A 20,711-nucleotide genomic window follows, 5' to 3' on the forward strand; every position below is an offset into this window, starting at 1 on the left:
AGAGAAGGGATGATGGAGGCCAAGGAGAAAATGTGGAACTTCAGGTTCTTGAGATATGAGTTGAGACTGCGCAAGTTTAAAATGGGTCTGAGACCACACGCACACACCCTTCCTCTCAAATGGGAGGGCACTTGCCCCACGGCTCCCACCCGAAGGAGGGATTGGACTTCTTGTTCCAACAGCAGCTCATGAGAAGTGTCCCTGAAGAGGGAGGGAGGGAGGGGCAAGGTGGCGTGGATAGAAATTGGAAGGCGTAACCCAGTTCTATGGTGTTGAGGACCCATCGGTCTGAAGTAATCTGGGTCCAGGCATCCAAGAAATAGGAAAGGTGACTGGAAAACAAGTGGGTAGCTGGATCCGATGTAGAAGGGATCGTGATATCAACCTCGACCATCTTGTCAAAATGGGTGCTTTGACAATCCAGGATGCCTGTGGGCAGACTGTGTAGGGCCTGTTGAGGATGACTGGGGGGGGGCTGAGACTAAACTTCTGTTCCTTCACCTCTGTTGGTCCTGCCTGGATGTCTGAAAAAAATAATGGCTTGGCTGCTGCAGACTGTATTGCTTCCTTGCACCTGCCAGTATGTAGAGCCCCAGGATTTCAAGATCACCTAGGAGTCTTGGAGGCCATGCAGCATAGGATCCGTCTGCTCTTAGAAGATCCCTGAAATGGGAGGTCCTGAATGGTCTGTTATACCAGTGTACTGAGGGAGCTCCGAGGATTGCAACCAGGAACCCCTACGCATTGTCACTGCAGTTGCCATTGATTTGGCCGCAGAATCAGCGGCATCCAGGGTTGCTTGCAGAGAGGCCCGAGGTACAGTTTTCTCTTCCTCAATTAGGGATGAAAACTCCTTTCTGGAGTCGTGGGGGAGAAGATCCTTGAATTTAATAAAGAATTGCCACATGTTGAAGTCGTAGCGCCTCAGCAGGGCCTGCTGGTTTGCTATACAAGTTGCAGGCCCTTTGAAGAGTAAGTATTGCATCCAAAGAGGTCTAGCTTTTTAGGGTCCTTTGACTTGAGCGTAGAGCTCAGCTGTCCCTGGCGGTCTCCCACACTGGCCACCACAACCACCCATGATCCCAGGGGCGAGAGGTGCGTGAAGAGGAACTTGTACCCCTTGACCGGAACAAAGTATTTATGCTCCGAGCATTTCCCCATCAGTGGAAGTGAGAAGCGGAAGTGAGAAACCCCCAAAGGTTCCAAAACAGCCACTGCATGGTGGTTGGGCCCCATGGGTACAGTAGTCAGGCACCCGGATGTCCCGACGAACTTGATGCTGTAATGGAGTGAGAATGGCGTGGGGAGCAGCAGTGTTCGCTGTTTTGGCAGAGGGAGTACACTTCTAGTTCCGAGTTTGATGAGGAGGAAGAGGTGCATTGTGGAGACCAGAGGATGCCGTGCCACTGGGTGCCAATGAAGGCTGCCTAGAGGCTGTCTGAGATGGTTTCCCCTTGGACAGCTGACACAGTGCTGGATGAGGTGCTGGCATCGATTTTTTGTCACTTAGGGACATTGGCGGTCCTGGCAGGGTTAGAAGATAACTTGCAGCTGCAGAGGCTTGGGGGGGGAGGGTGTCAATGGGATCACAAACTGCCCAGTACAATGGCCTTGAGTGGGCATCGTAGGACACTGCGGTACCAGGGCCGGGGGCACCTGGCAGTGTGGCATCAGGGATGAAGAGTGGCCCAGAACAGGTCTCGCCCTATCCCTGTCTCCTTTGTCCATTGACACTGAAGACTGGCTCCTCTCCTGGTGCTTGCCGTTGTTTCTTCTTAGGCACCCAAGATGATGATCGGCGCCAAATGGCCCTTGTTGATGGAGGAGTGCTCTGTACCACGGTGTTCATAGCCGAGTCCGAACTCGGTTCCAAGGCCTGTCTTAAGGCTGCCTCCATGAGGAAAACCTTCAAACGAGTAGCGCAGTCATTCTGGATCCAAGGCTTCAACTCCACAAATTTGGCAGCAGTCCTTCATAGAATATCAGGGTTGGAAGGGACCTCAGGAGCTCATCTAGTCCAACCCCCTGCTCAAAGCAGGACCAATCCCTAATTAAATCATCCCAGCCAGAGCTTTGTCAAGCCTGACCTTAAAAACTTCTAAGGAAGGAGGTTCTACCACCTCCCTAGGTAACACATTCCAGTGTGTGTCACCACACACTGGAAGTCCTATGAGCTTCCATTAAGACTTGAGACAGTTCGAGTGTGGGTCGCTCAAAGGCATAGATTTGCTGCACAAGGCTTAAACTCCAGTGACTGAGGCATGCCTCAGCACCGGGACGAAGGACAACTCTGCTATTTAAGAGCAGAAGCATGCAAACTATCTAACACCATCAAAACTACATTAACTACTAAAAACTACGAGCACTATCTACATTAAAAGGTTAGAAAAACCACCAAGAGAGGAGAGTGCCTAAGCAATGAGAAGTTCCAGCAACAATCATGGGCAGTAAGAAGGAACTGAAGGAAGGCAGGGTCAGCAGGGCCCCTTATACCAGCACTATGAGCGCACAACACCAGAGGGCACTAGAACCAATCCAACGGATACCATTAAGGGGAAAATTTCCAGCAACTGTGCTCAGGGCACACATACACCTACACTGGAATGGACAAATGCATGCACTTGAAGAAGAACATGTAGGCCCTGCAGCCAACTGTGCAATAAGGCAACTGTCCCCCATAGATCTGGGATCTGCCTCCCCTGTGAAATATTTTGGCCTCTGTGTTCATATAATTCACAAATGGGTTGGCTGAAGGGAGGCCAAACATTTGAACAATGAGATAGAAAAACTCCTGATTCAGGTACTACTCAGAATTGTTGACCCTGAGCCTGCTGCACCAGTCTGCCTTTTGGTTCAGGTCCCCTTTGATGTGGATCACTTTGAGAGAAAGGAGGAACGGTTCCACCCACCTCACTATTTCCGCTGCTTCTGTGTGTAGTGCCCAACTCCTTCTTCCCCCTTGGCTGTTTAAATATGCTCCAGAGGCCCTAGGCTGTTTGGGGCTCCAAGTGAGCTCCCCAGACCTGGTTGCAAGAACTAAAGGATCTGGAAGGCAGATAAGCAAGCCTTTACAGATATTATCATGGGCTGACCACCACTGCAAGGAGTTGAATACCTGCGTTGGAACCCATACTTGATCTTTCATGTGTTCCAGGGAGCAGTCCCACACATTTTGTATGAAGGCTTGAAGACTTCAGATGTGTGATTGTGCCCATGGAGTGATCCCTAAGCATGACACCAGGAATCCTAGCAGTTGGAAGCATAGCACTATGGTAGGCTTCCTGAGGCTCTGAAGCATGAAAATAAATTCCTGGATGAAACTAGAGAACTTTTCTTGGCACTGGTGATGAAACTGTGCGCCTGGAGAAGCTCTGCCAAAAAACTGGGAAGAAAAGTTAAAATTGAAAGAGTAAGGACAGGAGCAAAAGAAACTGCCACTGTTCGCTGCTGCAGAGGCAGAGAAAACTGACAGCAAGCAGGAGCAGAGGGGACGAGCCAGACCCTGTAGCTCCAAAAAGGTTATCTGCCTCTGTGAGCTGCAGAGAGAGAGAGAGGAGAAGAGCAGCCCAGGCATCTAGAATTGTGGGAGATGATGGGCTTCAGAAAAGGGAGGGGAGCCAAGAGAAGCAGTTGATGGCTTCACTCTTATATTTTTGATTTTCTGAGTATCCAACATGTTTCTAGATTTCTTTTTAAAAGTACATGAAGAATATCCTCAATTTTCTACCAATTCCTTTAATCTAAATATTGCAATGATTTAGGAAGTATATTTTTCTCTCTTCTAGGAATCAAGGCTGCTATTTCCCTCACCTTTGTTTACAGCACACCTGATACTTGTCAGCAGGAACTGAGTTGGTGGAAAACAGTCAGCCTGTTCCAAGACTAATGTTAGAAAAATTCTTTGATCAGTTGTCAGCAAATGCAACTGAGCCATATCCTGAAAGACAGCAAACATAACTTATGACACTGTGCACTCATCCCGCCATAACAAGAAATTTTAAATGCATTCCAAAACCCAGGTCTAATACACCAGTTAAGCAAAAACATCCAGACACAGTGAATTCCATAGTGAATGCCACATAAATCGCTGCATTCTCAAAACACTGACACAGCTACAGGCTGCGTGTGCGTAGCTCATAAAAGAAGCCTCTAAACTGAAGTGGCACTGCCATCCTTAGACACAACGTAAGAATTACAACTTTCACTAATATGATACCACTCAAAAAGGAAAATTAAGACAAATCATTTGAATTTTTGGATACATTTGTAAAAAGAGCCATATCAGTACAGACCCAAAATAAAATCCCACAGAAGAAAATGCTCCCATTCATACCAGTTTTTTATTTAATAATTGCTATAATTATTACTATTATTATTATGGAACGGCCTGGCCAAGTGTAATTGATAAAAAGCCAACTTGGTTACTGAGCTAACAGCAGCAGGCTGTGTGTGAAAGATCTAAAGAAATAAAAGTGACTGACTCCACAAAGGAAACCATGAAACTGACTATACACAAAGAGCTGTCAAATGCACAAAGTAAACTGAGGGGGAAATAAAGACAAATATTTTCTTTTCTCTAATGCCTTTTAATTATAGTAATAGCAGGTGCTATGTTTTATCTACAGGAAATAAAAATTTCAGACATAAATGTAACATTTAGGTTGAGGGTACAATTTTAACATTTGAATCTGTGCTGAAAAACTACTAATACATATTTGTCAGAAGGGGGTTTAATAGGTGGATGGAGGGGGAAGGACTAGAATAGAAATGCTGACAGAAATAATAGTCCTACCAACCTAGCATGTACTCAAATTAATCTAAATGGATGAATGTTTCTTTCAGAAATTTCTAAGGCACCCATCACTTTGATATCTAAACTCAGTGTCAATTGATATAGCATGAACAAATATTCCTTCAGTCAAAAATAATAAAAGTAGAAATATTTCATTTGAAAGAATCAACCACAATTAATAAACAGATATGAGCAATCTTACCTTTGGTAGAATACGCTTCAGCAATCATTCTCAGCCTATAAGGAGGCACAGCAACAAGCTGCAAGTCATCAACTTCAACCCTAGCGTAAGTGTTAAGAGCTTCTTTGTAATCACCTTCCACATAGTTTAACTTGGCCATAATTAAGTTGGCTTCTTGTAAAAATTCTGGCTAGAAAAAAGAGGCATAAGATAAACTATTTTTTCTGAGGCAAAACACTTTAAAAAATGACAGAAAGTTATCTGCACCCTAGTAATTTCCAACATATTGTGGAAGACTTCCCGGAAGATTTTTCATTCCCAGATTACAGTTTATTATTTTTATTCTGTAGTTAAATTTTCAGATAATATTTGGGAGGCTATTACAGAAAAACACACATTGAGTCCCTCACCAAACTACAGAACACTGATTTTATTCTAACCAGTCATTTTTACGCTTGGAAATATACATTATTTCATATCTGATTATGTAAGCATCCTTGAATCTGAATTAGAATTAGGATCCTAGCGTCCCCCGTGGTGTACAAACATTTAAGATGACACACCCTTGCCACCCAGGAAGTTTACAGTTTAACATGACAACCAATATATGAAGGTAGGAATAGAAGAAGATAATGAATTATAAATTTATCACTGTTATTTTAAGTTTAGTAATTAGGCACTGGCTTTCCCCATCTGCTCCTCAGCCTAGTCATTTTAATCTGGTTGATTTCTTGTAAGTGGAGAGGAGGGTCTTGAAAAAGAGTTCACAGGAAGAGAGGTCAATACCCTCACAGATCAGTTTAAGGAGGGCATGGAAGAAATCTCAAAGATGGCTGTGGAAGATGACAAATAGGGTGTTGAAAGAGCATCACTGCTGAGGCAAAGGGGAAGACACAGTAATATGCAATAGTGGATAGGTATGAAGAGAGAGCGTTGTGAAGTGCCTTGAAGGGGAGGACATATATATTTCACATCCAACACCAAGCATCATAGTTTGATGATAAATATCTAAAGGTGGGCCAGAATGGGCTCCAAGCAGAACTGAGGATAAAAACGTCTTGTATGGTTTTCCTCAAAACATGGAACAAGTTTGCAGTTTCACTACAGTGCTGAATATTTACACTGATTTTGTTTTCTTAATAGAAGGGGATGCTGTGAGACTATTTCAGTAATGTCTGTGACACACTTTGACATAACCAAATGCAAGGTACTATGGGAATGCAAAGTGTTATTATTCCTTGAAGCGCATTCTGTGTCAAGTATCATGTCACTGTGTAAATAAGCTGTTCACAAGACATCTTGAAAATTCTTTATTTAAACATCCCTGGGGTCAACAGCTTTCTTTTAAATGTTAACTTTCACTATTAGATTAGACTGAACAAACTTCCATAAGCAAATTAAAGGGATCAAATCCCAAAATACTGAAGATATTCTGGAAGTAATAAAATGGCTTAACAAGAACACTGTAACCAGAGAATTATCTGAGCTCTCAGAAGCTCTCATAAAGCTTTTCCTCTCAATTAACTTCCAACCATATCCTTAATTTTCTAACCCTTTCTCCAGACTTCTGTGAATACCTTTAGGTTTCCTCTGTCAAGTGCTGCAGTGAGATGTTTCCTGACCTCGGTCAGCTTTGGCCGGGGACCCCGGGGACTAGTGCCCTGTTTAAAAGGATTTTCCTTCAAAAACTGTTCTAGTTTTGACTCCCCAAGGAGAAGTTCTGCCATGTCATCTATAAAGAGAAAAAAACAGCGTCAAAGGGAAAAAGTCTTCACAACAGTAATAGCCATTCTATCCAGCTGATATTTCACACAGATTACAGAGGAAGCATACAGCAGTGGAGGTAATTATTTTTAGTTCTGGACTTTAAATGCAGAACTCATGGTAGAGACACATTAAGGGCCAGTGACTGAGATTTAACACAGCGTTATAAAAGTGGTGTTTATTATTTTATTTTTCAATTTATCATTTAAATACTTATCATAGCATTATAGGAGCACTGTAACATTATAGTCACAGAGATTAAGGCAAATCTATTTCCCATTCATTGGGATCTAATATTCTATGACCTTTTGGTTTTTTAAAATCAAAAACCATTGAGAAGAGGTGCAGCTCTCAGGGCTTTCCGAATACAGATAAACTCAGCATCTGATGAATTTACGGCAGCAGTGAATTCTAGAGGCAAGCACCTGCTACCAAGAATGCCCTAACCCGTCTCACAAACATCATACTTGCAATTGTTAGATTAAGATTTCTACCTGAATACAGATTATGTGGCAGCTCAGAGAAGGAGATTTCCCTCAGGATTTCCTGGTCAATTAGGGCATTACAGATGGGGACCAGCTACTTGAATTTTATCTGGAAGTTAACCAGCAGCCAACACTAGCATTTCCATCTTGGACAACTGACTTTCATCCAGTTTCCCATTTTTGCCAGACCTTGGAAAAACAAGGCAATGGCTCAATCTGGGTATGATAAAGGTGACAGAGCTATCAATCATCAGGAGATTGAGAACACTGTAACCCTTATCAGCTTCCCAAGTGCCTTCACCTACACATTAAACAAAAGAGGTAATAAGACTGGGCTTTGTGATTCTGATACCATTCTAAGCAGATTCCTTCCACTGTGTCAGGTCTCGCAAACACATCAACTGCATCTTATGTTTGACATTATTAAGACTGCTGAAAGTTCTAGCTGGATTAGTGCATCTGACCTGTGTACACTGAAATTATGAAATCAGAGTGAGTAATACTGTTTCTGTATCATATCCTGATCTTAAATGTAACAGGCAGATGTCTGAAGGACAAAAAGGTGTCAGATACCATTTCATTTGGCCTGACAGAAACAGCAACAACTTTGGACAACCATTCAATCCACATATCAATGGTGTACACTTCCCATTTCAAAGCAGAAAAAATAGTAATTTTGCTCAATTATGTATCCAAATAATTTCAATAAAGGTAAAAATCTTCTTACTGATTTGTAGAGCACCCAGCCTACCAAAAAATCGGTCAGTGCTGTGTTGCCAGCTATTATCAACTCTTGTCCTGAATATTCACCAATGTATTGAATTATATATAGGAGCAGGCAAGCTCCACTGTTCTGTAGGCACCAGTAATATGGGGAAATGGCTCGAGTTAGAACTATTCCTGTGTTGAAACCTATGTATGCCTTTGTCAAAAGGCAAACTGACATTTGATCATTTTACTCCTAGAACAGTAAGCCCAAAGTTCTCAGAAGTGTTTTCATTTCATAGTGTTAGTGACAGAGTTAGTTTAGGTTTAGCTAGTTAGACTAACAAGCCAAACTAGAGTTCTGAAATAAATGCCAATATTTTCCACTTACATATTTTAAAAAATAGGTTAGAAAAGACTTTCAATACAATGTACTCAATGAAGCTGTTATAACCAAACTAATCACCTTATGCACTGAATTTGATAACCTTGAATTAAATGTATCAACTCTTAAATAAACCTCAAATGAAAGGGTCTCATAGCAAAGAAGATCTTTTGATTTAGTAAAAGACAAGGAGCCCTTTGTTAACTGCTGCAGGAAACCAGCAGGTTAAGGAGGCTTTTAGTATTTGCTTCATCACTCATAAGGACTGAGCATTTTTATGAAATTCACAAGACTAAATAATGCTTACAAAGTACTCCTTGTATTTACAAAGCAAGGAAATCTTTCCCAGTGGTATGAATTTTTCTACAATTATCAAGATACTTTAAACTGTGACTTTAATAGCTGCAATTTGTAATCAAAAAGGTCATTACAGTTTCTCAAGGGTAGACTCTCAAAATTAGGACATCAGTTACAAAGTCTGAAGCAAATTCTAGTACTTTACAGGTAAATTTTTATTGTATCTGAAGAAATAAAGGTATGGCAGACCAATATGCTCCCAAACATTACGCAGTGCTGACACTTGCCCCTTTCAAGAAAGGTTAACTTCACAAGCACCGCACATTTTGAAGCAAACTAAGTGAAACTGCAACAAAATCATTTAACTATTAACAGTCTGCTCAGAAGGAAAGAATAGAAAATAATGGCATAAGAGATGATTCAATGCTGAAAATGAGAAAAGAGGACAAGCCATATAGCAACAGCAAGTGGAAGAAAGTAATCTTGTATCATTGATCCAATAAATATTTTACAGATAAGGATTCATACCATAGGCATTCCAGCACAAAGTAATTTGCATCAATATCAACAGCCGTGCTGCAAGTGCTGATATGACAAGTCTAGTGAACATGTACCGAAATGTAGAAATAGAATGGGCAATTTTAACCTTCTGCAACGATACAGTAAGGCACCATTTTCATTACCAGAACTCTAGAATGAACACACTTTTTAAAATACTTGATATGGTAGGATACCTTTTCACTTTGCGATAGGCAGCTAATTATGTATTTTATATTTTTCTTCAAACATGGCTTAAACGCTAATGGACTAGATAAGTGCAAACAGTCTGAATCTAACAAAGGACACTATTAACAAAATACTTGGGATACAAAAGAAGAGATCTGTATCTAACATTATAGGGCATATTTCATATTACATCCCCATGGATACATCCTCATTTCAAATTTTATTGAAATAACCATTCTAATATCCATTCAAAAACCAGGTAACAGAATCTGACATTATAAAAGTACAAGAGATTGTGTTTAGAGGTTTCCTCAGTCGTGATGTACTTTCCCTCAGTAACTGCCCCATCCAAATGGAGGTCAGACATGGTAAACTGTGTACACACTAAAAAATAGCTTTGACGGCACAGTAATGCTATTCAATGTATCTCACTTTCACTCAATGTGAGGAATTTAACAAGAAGTATGTGAAAATTTCCTCTTGAGCAAGATCAGCAGTCAGCCACAAGCTTACAATAAAACTGCACTTCAAACATGTTCACAGGCCCCCAGGATTCTGTCACCTGCTTTTCAGAGGAAAGATTACTGAGGGTACGTCTACACTGCAATTAAACACCCACGGCTGACCCATATGAACTAACTCCAGCTCAAGGGCTCGGGCTATAGGGCTATAAAATTGTGATGTAGACCTTTGGGGCTCAAGCTGGAGCTCAAACTCAGGAACCCCATGAAGGGGCAGGGGAAAGGCTATTTTTTATCAATGATCTGGAAGCAAACAAAATCACTGTTAATAAAATTTGCAGATGACACAAACACTGGCAGAGAGATAAATAATGAGGAGGACAGGTCAATCACAAGGAGCAATCTGGATCGCTTGGTAAGCTGGGCCCCTTCGAACAAAATACACTTTATATATGTGTATATAATATATATGATAGCCACATGCTATCAGGCACTGTCTCCAATAATTAGGCCTAATGGCTGAAGCGTGGGTCACAGCTAGGCATAGGTTTGTGTCTGGGCCAAGGAATTGAGATCCAGAGGCAGGGCAGGATCAAAACCGAGATCAGAGTCTGTAGACAAACCAGGATCAGAACGGTAGCCAGAGGCCAGGTGCAGGACGCAAGTCAAATCTGGGAGGTCAGAGTCCAAAGATAAGCCAACCTGATACCAAAGTCGGAGTTCAGATAGGTGCCAAAGGTCGAAACCAGATAGAGTCTGAGGCTTTGGGGGTGTGACATGGGGGGGGTGGCTATACCTCAAAGTAGCACCCTATAAACTTCATATTTATCCTTTGTATATGGTTGTGATATTTCTTCCAAAGCATGCCTTGTAAGCTATTATATGAAAGATCATGATCTGCTGAAACTCATTGTTTTGTTAAAATATGTACTGTGACGGGGCAAGGCCAGATGGAGATAAATAATATTAGCTCCAGGCTAAACAAATCCCTGGTACCAGGATAAGTGAAATGGCAGCTGCTCCAGGTCAATTAAGACACCTGGGGCCAATTAAGAACTTTCCAGAAGGCAGGGAGAATGCTAGGTTGATTGGGACACCTGAAGCCAATCAGGGGCTGGCTGAAACTAGTTAAAAGCCTCCAAGTTAGTCAGGTGGGTGTGCATGTCATGAGCTGTGGGAGGAAGCTGCACTGTTGCAGAGACGGAGTAGTACACACCATATCAGGCACAAGGAAGGAGGCCCTGAGGTAAGGGTGAAGTGGAGCTTGAGGAAGTGAGGGCTGCTGTGGGGGAAGTAGCCCAGGGAATTGTACATGTCATGTTTCTAAAAGGTCAGCTACCATAGCTGATTCTATTAGGGTCCCTAGGCTGGAGCCCCGAGTAGAGGGTGGGCCCGGGCTCCCCCCCTCTTTGCCCAATTAATCACTGAGACTGGGAGACAACAGAGACTGTGCAAGGAAGGACAACTTCTCCTCACCTCCCTCGCTGGCTTATGATGAAAATGGCTCAGTAGACTGTGACCCTTGTCCCTAGAGAGAGAAGGGTTATGTGGAGGGTCACAGTGAGCCTCTGAAGCTAGCGAAATCTGCCAGGACACACAGGATCCACGAAGGCAAGGACAGAGCTTTGTCACAGTACATACATAGTTATTGTGTATGAAGTTATGAGATTCTGCTATATGGCTGTTATTGAAATATGTTGAGAGTCTGGGAGACACCCACAGCCAGCTCTCCAGGGACCACAAAGGAGGTGACCCACACCCAGGCGGGCATTAAATGACTATCAACAACCATGGACCAGCAGGGGAATTGTAACCAAGAGATTTACAATTCAATAAGAGACAGTTGTGCAAGCACCACACAATGGGGACTGCTTAACTCTCTGACTCAGCAAAGCCCACCAGGACATGTCTGGACCAGTGTTTTTCCAGGGACATGAATTGAGAGTATAAAATAAGGGACAGTGACATCATGAGACCACCTCACTCCTCCTCCACCTACTCTGAAGGCAACAAGAACGCTGGGAAGACAAGAACTTTGAACTGGGGAGATTGGTCCCAGGCTGAGAAGGGAATTTAGACTGTATATTAAGAATTGTAATGTGCCTGTAACATCCAATGAAGTGAGAAAAACTGTTTGATTCAAATCTTACTAAGAATGATAAAGTTTAGGATTTAGAATGAGTGTTTACTTTTTATTTCTTAGATAACTATCTCCGACCTTTATGCCGACCACTTATAATCACTTTAAATCTTTCTGTAATAAACAAACTTCTTTTAATGTTTATCTTTACCAGTGAGTTTGTCTAAAGCATTTGGGAAAAAGACAGTTACCTGTTCCGTAACTGGTGTTCTTCTAGAAGTGTTACTCGTGTTCATTCCATATTAGGTGTGTGTGCTTGCCACATGCACTGGTGCCGGAAGTTTTCCCCTCGGTGGTATCATTAGGGGACCAGCTCTGACACCCTCTGGAGTGTAGAGCATCTAGGCCGTATTGTCTGTAAACACTCTCACCACTTTGCCTGACAGATGCAGTAGGAAGACCCCACAGGCCACACGTACCACTCTGAGCTCCTTGACATTTATGTGCAACGTCATCTCCTCTGGGGATCATGTCCCTTGGGTCTGTAGCTCACCTAGATGCACTCCCCAGCCAATGGCCGAAGCGTCCAATATCAGTTTGACTGAGTGGTGTGCGCTATCGAATGCAACTCCTTCCAGGACAGCCTTGGGGTCGGTCCACTACTGCAGGGATGTAAGTATCACTGGTGGAACAGTAACAACCTTGTGCAAGTGCTCTCTGGACTGGGAATAGACTGTCGCCAGCTACTGCTGCAAGGGTCACATTCTGAAGCCTCGCATGGTGGATGACACATGTACATGCTGCCATGTGGCCCAGCAGATGCAGATGTACCTGGCTGTGGTTAGAGCGAACGCAGAGATTCCCCTGCGATGAAGTCCACCATCATCTGGAACCTCTCCTGTGATGGGAAAGCTCTGGCACAGGTGGAGTCGAGCACCACTCCGATAAACACTATCCTTTGCACCAGATAGAATGTTGATTTCTTGTAGTTCACCAACAGGCCCAGGACTGGCACGTGACCTGTCGCACCGCAATGTCCCATTAGACTTGAGACCTGGAGCAGCCTTTGATCAGACAGTCATCGAGATACAAGTATATTTGAATACCCCAAAGCCTGAGGTAAGCTGCTACCACTGACATGCACTTGGTAAACACCCTTGGTGCTGTTGCTAGGCCGAAAGGGAGGACTGCAAACTGGTAGTGGTCCGATCCCACTGTGATGCGCAGGAAGCATCTGTGTCCATGGAAGATCACTAAATGAAACTAAGCATCCTTCAAGTCGAGGGCGGCATACCAGTCTCCCAGATCCAGGGAGGGTATGATGGAGGCCAGGGAGACCATGTGGAACTTCAACTTCTTTAGGTATTTGTTGAGGTCTTGCAGGTCCAAGATGGGTCTTAGACCGCCTTTGGCCTTTGGGATTAGAAAGTAACGGGAATAGAATTCCTTGTTCCTTCACTCACAAGGAACTTCCTCCACCGTTCCCAGCTGTAGCAGGCCCTTTACGTCCTGGACAAGGAGAAGAGGTCTGGAGATAAATGTGAGAAGGGAGGGACAGGCAGTAGAATCAAAAGGGAAACCATTTGAGCAGCATATTTCAGAAGTCATGTGGTCTTTCTGAGTGTAGTCTTCACTGATTTGAGATCTACCATCCGATTCTCTCACGAGAAGAGAAAACCTATTATGACAGCAGACCATAAAAGAGAGCCAGTTTGGGAATATTTTAATGAAGTTCCTCTACCTGTGAGTAAGACAGGCATGCATGCAAAATGCGAAGAGTGCAACAAAGAAATACAAGGCCTGGTTTCCCGAATGAAACACCATCATGAGAAGTGTTCCTTCTCAGGAGGAAGCAGCGTTGAAGATGATGAAAGGAACATGCCTGAATATGCAAGATCTTAAGGACTGCCTGTCTTCCTTCTGGACTATTCTTGAATTCTCATTTTTGAGCAAAAAATATAGTTATTAGTCCACGGTAGTACCATTTTAGATGCAGTTGTGATAAAAAAATAAATGGCTGAAATAGGCAGATCTTCCTTTTACAATTTCACCTTTAAAGTAAGTACTAAGTGTCAGTGAATGCAATGAGTAATACTAAATGAGCAGTATGGTAATAATAATTAAATAACTGCACTGACTTATTTTGTTTAGGAGAATCCATCCTCAACATACAGGTTTCAGAAGACTATCCACCTTCAAGATCACCATCATTTTCTATAGTTTCAGAGTTATCTGCCAATGATAGCGTTTCAGTCACATCATTTATGTCACATAGCCACAGTATATCACATGTAGCAAAAAGAAAAAAAAAACTCCATCATCCAGAAACAACCATAGATACGTTTGTGATAAGAAACAGCAGATTACAAAAAGAGGTAATTGATGAAAAAATTGCCCAGTTTGTTTATGCAACAATCACTCCTTTCCATATGATTGAGAACCCACACTTCATAAACGTGATTCAGACATTAAGACCAGAATACAGTCCACCCAACAGAGCAGATGTCACAGGCAAATTGCAGGATAAAGTGTATGAAAGAGAAATTGAGCAGTGTGCAAAAGGTCTAGAGGGTAAAATTGTTAACCTGAGTCTTGATGGGTGAAGCAATGTCCACTATGATCCTGTTGTATGTGCTTGTGTGACAACAGAAGAACAGAATATCTTCCTTACAGAAACAACTGATATATCAAGAAATGCACACACAGCAAAATACTTACAAGTAGCAGCAGTAAAAGCTATAACAAACTGTGAAAAAAATTCAAATGTCTGGGACGCTGCTTGGTCACAGACAATGCTGCAAATGTATCAAAGATGAGAAGAAATTATTTAGAAGAGAGTCCCAAGATAATAACATACAATTGCAGTGCTCATTTGATGCACCTCCTAGCCAAACACTTCAGTGTTCCAGAAATAAAGGCTAAAGTTGTTTAAACTGCAATGTACTTCTGTAACAACCATTTTGCAGCAGCTGCTCTGAAAAAAGTGGGAGGAACCAAGCTAACTCTCCCACAAGACATGCAATGGAACATAGTAGTGGACTCTTTTGAGCACTATATCAAGAACTAGCTTAATCGGATGACAGTTTGTGAACAAAATCGTGAAAAAAAAAAAGATGGCACTGTCACAGCCAAAGTTCTTAACATTGGGCTTAAGACAAATGTTGAACACATGCTGAATAAGTACCCTGAAGCCTATTTCTGTAGCCTTGAACAAAATGCAGGGAAATAGCTGTTTTATTGCTGATGCTGTTGAAATTTGGAAGGAGCTGAGTGAGATCTTAGAAGAGAAATATGCACTGACAGAGTTAAAATTACAAGCATTAAAAAAACGAATGGGACAAGCACTATCTCCAGTTCATTTTCTTGCAAATATTCTCAATGCTCGGTACCAGGGTCAAACCTTAACTGCTGAAGAAGAAGAGTTGGCCATGACATGGACATCCAGCAATCATTCCTCCATAATGCCAACTATAATAAACTTCAGAGCTTAAGATTAACCATTCAAGAAATATATGTTTGCTGACGATCTTTTAAAGAAAGTCACACCAGTGAACTGGTGGAAGTCACTTAGGCACTTGGATTCAGAGACTGTTGAAGTGATAATCTCACTTTTAACAGCAGTAGCTTCTTCTGCCCGTGTAGAAAGAATATTTTCTTGCTTTGGACTAATTCATTCCAAATTGAGAAATCATTTGGGACCTGAAAAATAATTTGGGACCTGAAAGCTTGTTCTTCTTTTCCAGATTATGAACGAACAGGAAAATGAAGGTGAAGACGCCTGAGTTAACTGCAGAAGCCAATATTTTAAGTTTCTCATATTGACCTGGCCGACATAGTCAATTTAATTTCTGTTTTTTTAAAAAAAATATTTCATTTAACTATTTTAGTTAAAAACAGTTTTAACAAAAACAAACCTGATTTTAAAAAATGTGAATGTTTAACTTAATTCAAAAATTCATGTGCTTGTTTTGTTAAAATAGTATATGTTTGCTGTTGAAGAAAAAAAAAATCCAGCATACACAAAACAATTTAAATGTCTGCTGGTGATGTTCTCCTTCTAATACAGCATGGCAAGAAAATCCTCCAAATATTAATTATTAACCTGTTGAACTGGAGATATTTATGAAGTCACTGGGAGGTGAACTATCTGCTTCAATTATCTTTGGTAAATGAAATAACCAAACAATCATTCATTTTCTGATATAGCTGTAAAACTTATCTGAAAAGTTTTCAAAATAAATGAGTTTAAACATGTATAGTGTGTACCTTCTAAAAATGAAGCCTACATCTATCTCTGAGTTGTGAAGAATACGTCTTAATTCTGTAACAACCAACAAGAATGCACCTTTATGTAGAAATCCATGATTAAATCGAGTCTTCCTGACTAGTGATTTAAATCAAATCCACCCTGTTCAACAGGGTCTTGATCAGTGTAAAGTGGTACATTTCTGGGGTGCAAAGCGAGGGGGATTTGCTGCTGTTCTCCTGTGTATGGTTGATTAATGGCTTAGAGCAGCATTTCTCAAACTGGGGTCCATGGACCCCTGGGGGTCCACGAGGGTACTCCAGGGGGTCTACGGACCCCGCTGATCAACTCCTCCTCCTCCTCCCTCTATCTCCCGTAGGCTACTCAAGCCAAACCAGGAGATTTTTTGCCTAAAACTCCGGCAGCACAGTAGGGCTAAGACAGGTCTGCCCTGGCCGCATGCTGCTTCCGGAAGCGGACGGCATGTCCCGGGGGGGAAGAGGAGGGGCACCTAGCACCCAAACTCCTTCCCAGAGCCTGCACCCTGCACCCCAAGCCCTTCCACCAGCCTGGTGAAAGTGAGGGAGGGGGAGAGCGAGCGATGGAGAGAGGGTGGATGGAGTGAACGAGGGGGCGTGGGAAGAGGTGGGGAGGGAGTGGAGCCTTGGGGGAAGGGGTGGAGTGGGGACGGGGCCTGGAGCTGAAAAGGAGGACTTGGGGGTCCCTGAAAATTTTTTAATCAAAACAGGGTTCCTTGGGTTGCTAAAGTTTGAGAACCACTGCCTTAGAGACCATTCATGCAACTTAGATTCATAGAATCATAGAATATCAGGGTTGGAAGGGACCTCAGGAGGTCATCTAATCCAACCCTCTGCTCAAAGCAGGACCAATCACCAACTAAATCATCCCAGCCAGGGCTTTGTCAAGCCTGACCTTAAAAATATCTAAGGAAGGAGATTCCACCACCTCCCTAAGTAACCCATTCCAGTGCCTCACCACCCTCCTAGTGAAAAAGTTTTTCCCTAATATCCAACCTAAACTTCCCGCACTGCAACTTCAGACCATTACTCCTTGTTCTGTCATCTGCTACCACTGAGAACAGTCTAGAGCCATCCTCTTTGGAACCCCCTTTCAGGTAGTTGAAAGCAGCTATCAAATCCCCCCTCATTCTTCTCTTCTGCAGACTAAATAATCCCAGTTCTCTCAGCCTCTCCTCATAAATCATCTGCTCCAGCCCCCTAATCATTTTCGTTGCCCTCCGCTGGACTCTTTCCAGTTTTTCCACATCTTTCTTGTAGTGTGGGGCCCAAAACTGGACACAGTACTCCAGATGAGGGGAACGATCACATCCCTCGATCTGCTGGCAATGCTCCCACTTACACAGCCCAAAATGCCATTAGCCTTCTTGGCAACAAGGGCACACTGTTGACTCATATCCAGCTTCTCATCCCCTGCAACACCTAGGTCCTTTTCTGCAGAACTGCTGCCTAGCCACTCGGTCCCTAGTCTGTAGCAGTGCATGGGATTCTTCCGTCCTAAGTGCAGAACTCTGTACTTGTCCTTGTTGAACCTCATCAGATTACTTTTGGCCCAATCCTCTAATTTATCTAGGGCCCTCTGTATTCTACCCCTACCTTCCAGCATATCTACCACTCCTCCCAGTTAAGTGTCATCTGCAAACTTGCTGAGGGTGCAATCCACGCCATCTTCCAGATCATTAATGAAGATACTGAACAAAACCGGCCTCAGGACCGACCCTTGGAGCACTCCACTTGATACTGGCTGCCAACTAGACATGGAGCCATTGATCACTATCTGTTGAGCCCAAGGATCTAGCCAGCTTTCTATCCACCTTATAGTCCATTCATCCAGCCCATACCTCTTTAACTTGCTGGCAAGCATACTGGGGGAACTTACCCAGGTGTGTCCCTGCATGTTGTTGACTAAGTGATCACAGCATCTGGAGAGGTTTGCTGCTTGTCACTAGCAAAGCATCGTGAGAGACAGCCGCAGGCTGAAGAGTTAAGGGAGCGGAGTGTTCCCACAGTTCCAGGTTGTACCCCATGGATCTGTCACAGGAGGAAGAGGAGGCAAGGCTAGAGCAGGTCAGTGATGTCGCTGGAGTGAGGCTAGTGCAAGGGGGAAAAGGACAGGGCTCAAGCAAGGCTGGGGCAGGAGTCTGATGTACTGTAAGGCAGGTTGGGAGTTGCTGGAGGCTGATGTACTGAAAGGCAGCAGAAAGGTTCCTGGCCAGGTAGCTCTGTTGCTCAGACTCTGGTGAGGCTGTGGAAATACCTGAGCCTGTGGTCATCTGACCCAGGATCTGCTCAGTGATAGGTGCTGTGGTGAGTCAGCACTCAACAGAGCCTGCAGTGAATCAGCCCTCAGGCATGCAGCAGCAACCTGAGTGAGCAGCCCTGGTTTGGCTGTGAGTTTGCCACATACATGCATGGTCATCTAGGAACTAACAATGCTGGCCATAAATCCAGTAAGTGTGTGGGGAGGATTGGGGGAGGCAGACTATATCCTGGAAAACATCAACTCTGAAAAGGATTTAAGATCATAGTGGACAAGCAACGCAACATAAGCCCCCACTAACATACTGTGGGAACAAAGGCTAATGCAATCCTTGGAGGGGAGGAAAAGGAGGGAGGTGATTTTACCCCTGAATACAGCTTTGGTGAGACTGATACTGGAATATAGTATCCAGTTCTACTGTCCACATTTTTAAAAGGATGTTAAAAAATTGGAGAGGATGCAGAGAAGAGCCACAAAAATGATTGGAGTGCTGGAAAAAATACCGGAAAGTGAGAAACGAAGATGCAATCAGAAAAAGATCAACAGATTACTTGATTATATTGTACCTATACCTTCACGGGAAGAAAACAGCAGATACTAGTAGCTGAGAAAGGCATAACAAGAACCAATGGCTAGAATTTAAATCTAGACAAATCCAAATTAGAAACAAGCAAAAACTTTTAAGTGAAGATGATCAACAACTGGAAGAAACTACTGAGAGAAGTGATGGATTCTCCATCTCTTGATGTCTTCAAGTTAAGTCTGGATGCCTTTATAGAAGATCACCATATTTGGGATCAGAAAAGGATTTCCCCCAGGTCAGGTTGGCAGAGACCCTGGGGGCTCTTGAAGTCTTTAAATCAAGACCTCAATTCAGCTAGAAATTATACGCCTCTTACAGGAGTGAGTGGATGAGATTCTGTGGCCTGTAATGTGCAGAAGGTCAGACTAAATGATCATGATGGTCCCTTCTGTCTTTAAGGTCTCTTTAGTCAAACACAAGTTGCTGGGCTCAGTGAAATTACACAGAACTAGATCATTCAATTGTTCCTTTTGGCCTTAAAAATCTATGAATTCATTCCCACTGCAGTTCATCCTGTTCATGAAATGAAGAAGGGGTCCTGTGGAAAAACATAGTATGTGATCGTGTATTTGCAAATACAATGCAAATACACAAGAAGGCTGAACAGTCTACCTCAATGTTCTTTTAATGTAGGTGTTTTTAAAAGTAATTTTCTCGTTTTTTTTTTAACTGAAAAAAAAAATAGATAATCCATCATGTAGAATCATATTGACATCCACATGGGTCATCAGCAGAGTTGGAACCTTTAGATGCATAGCACAGATCCCTTCCACTTTAGCTAACAAAGTAAATGATAGCAGCTGTAGTAGGCTCTCATCCTTGAGGTCAAAGAGCCACTACACTCTTTGCCAGTGAGTTTCACAGCCACCCACTAGTAGCAGAGGAATGCTGAGATTCAGGAATCTTTGATTCCATTTGAGACTCTGGAGGGGAACGTTCTGTAGTGATCAAAGACCCTACTGTCCCTGTTCCCCCCAATCCTGACCACTTATGTCTCTGTCCTACCCTCTCTTTCTACACTCCAGTTACTTGTTCCCAGTCTCCTTTACCCCCGGATTTCAGGTTGGAGCATTCTCAGCATGCACAGAGTCTTCAGAGAACTTAGCTATCAAATTCTAGCAAATCTCTACTGAGCAGGTGTAAATTGAGATTTTTCAAAGGTTTACAGTTTGGTCAAATTTGGGCACTTTTTCATGGGAACACCAAAAATCATCCCTTACAGAGAGGCAATCCTCTGCCAAAGCTTGGGGGCACTACAACTTTTCAAAGAACAAGTTGGCAGAAATTTTTTAGAACATGAACACCACAATGTATTTTGCCTAATCTCATTCTCAGAAACAGCTGAACCATTTCTGCAGAAACTTTACAAAAATCGAAAATTAAAATCCGTCTGTGACAGACGGTGAGCATGGAAAAATTCAGCCCGAATGTTTAAAGTTTAGCAAACTTACAAGCAACTGAAAATGAGGTTTTATAAAGGCAAATGTGTGGCAAACGACTGTATGTGGCATTAAAAACTCTGTCTATAAGAGTTGTGAACAGGTCTGACTACCAAAAGGAGGCTGCCAGACAACTCTCAAATACCAATTCTACAGGCCATTTTCCTCAGATCCCACTGAGGAATACACTAAGAAACTGCACCAGCTATTCAGGACACTCCCTACACTAACACCGGAACAAATCAACATACCCTTAGAGCCCCGACCGG

The 20,711-nt window shown here is 42.8% G+C and overlaps 1 protein-coding gene across 3 annotated transcripts in view; it reads right to left on the minus strand.

Moving 5' to 3' along the window:
- Positions 1-20,711, minus strand: part of TTC7B (tetratricopeptide repeat domain 7B) — a 309,423-nt gene that overhangs the window by 273,371 nt on the left and 15,341 nt on the right. For 2 of the 3 annotated variants that reach the window (XM_077819261.1, XM_077819260.1), the window contains exons 2-3: positions 6,551-6,705; positions 4,995-5,163 (exon numbers count right to left, since the gene is read on the minus strand). The exons of the other annotated variant lie outside the window; for it this stretch is intronic. In XM_077819261.1, the coding sequence (XP_077675387.1) occupies positions 4,995-5,163; positions 6,551-6,705 (324 nt within the window). The remainder of the gene's footprint in view (positions 1-4,994; positions 5,164-6,550; positions 6,706-20,711) is intronic. 3 annotated transcript variants of the gene reach the window in all.

Source organism: Eretmochelys imbricata, chromosome 6 (assembly GCF_965152235.1).
Source record: "Eretmochelys imbricata isolate rEreImb1 chromosome 6, rEreImb1.hap1, whole genome shotgun sequence".
Classification (NCBI taxonomy): Eukaryota; Metazoa; Chordata; order Testudines; family Cheloniidae; genus Eretmochelys; species Eretmochelys imbricata.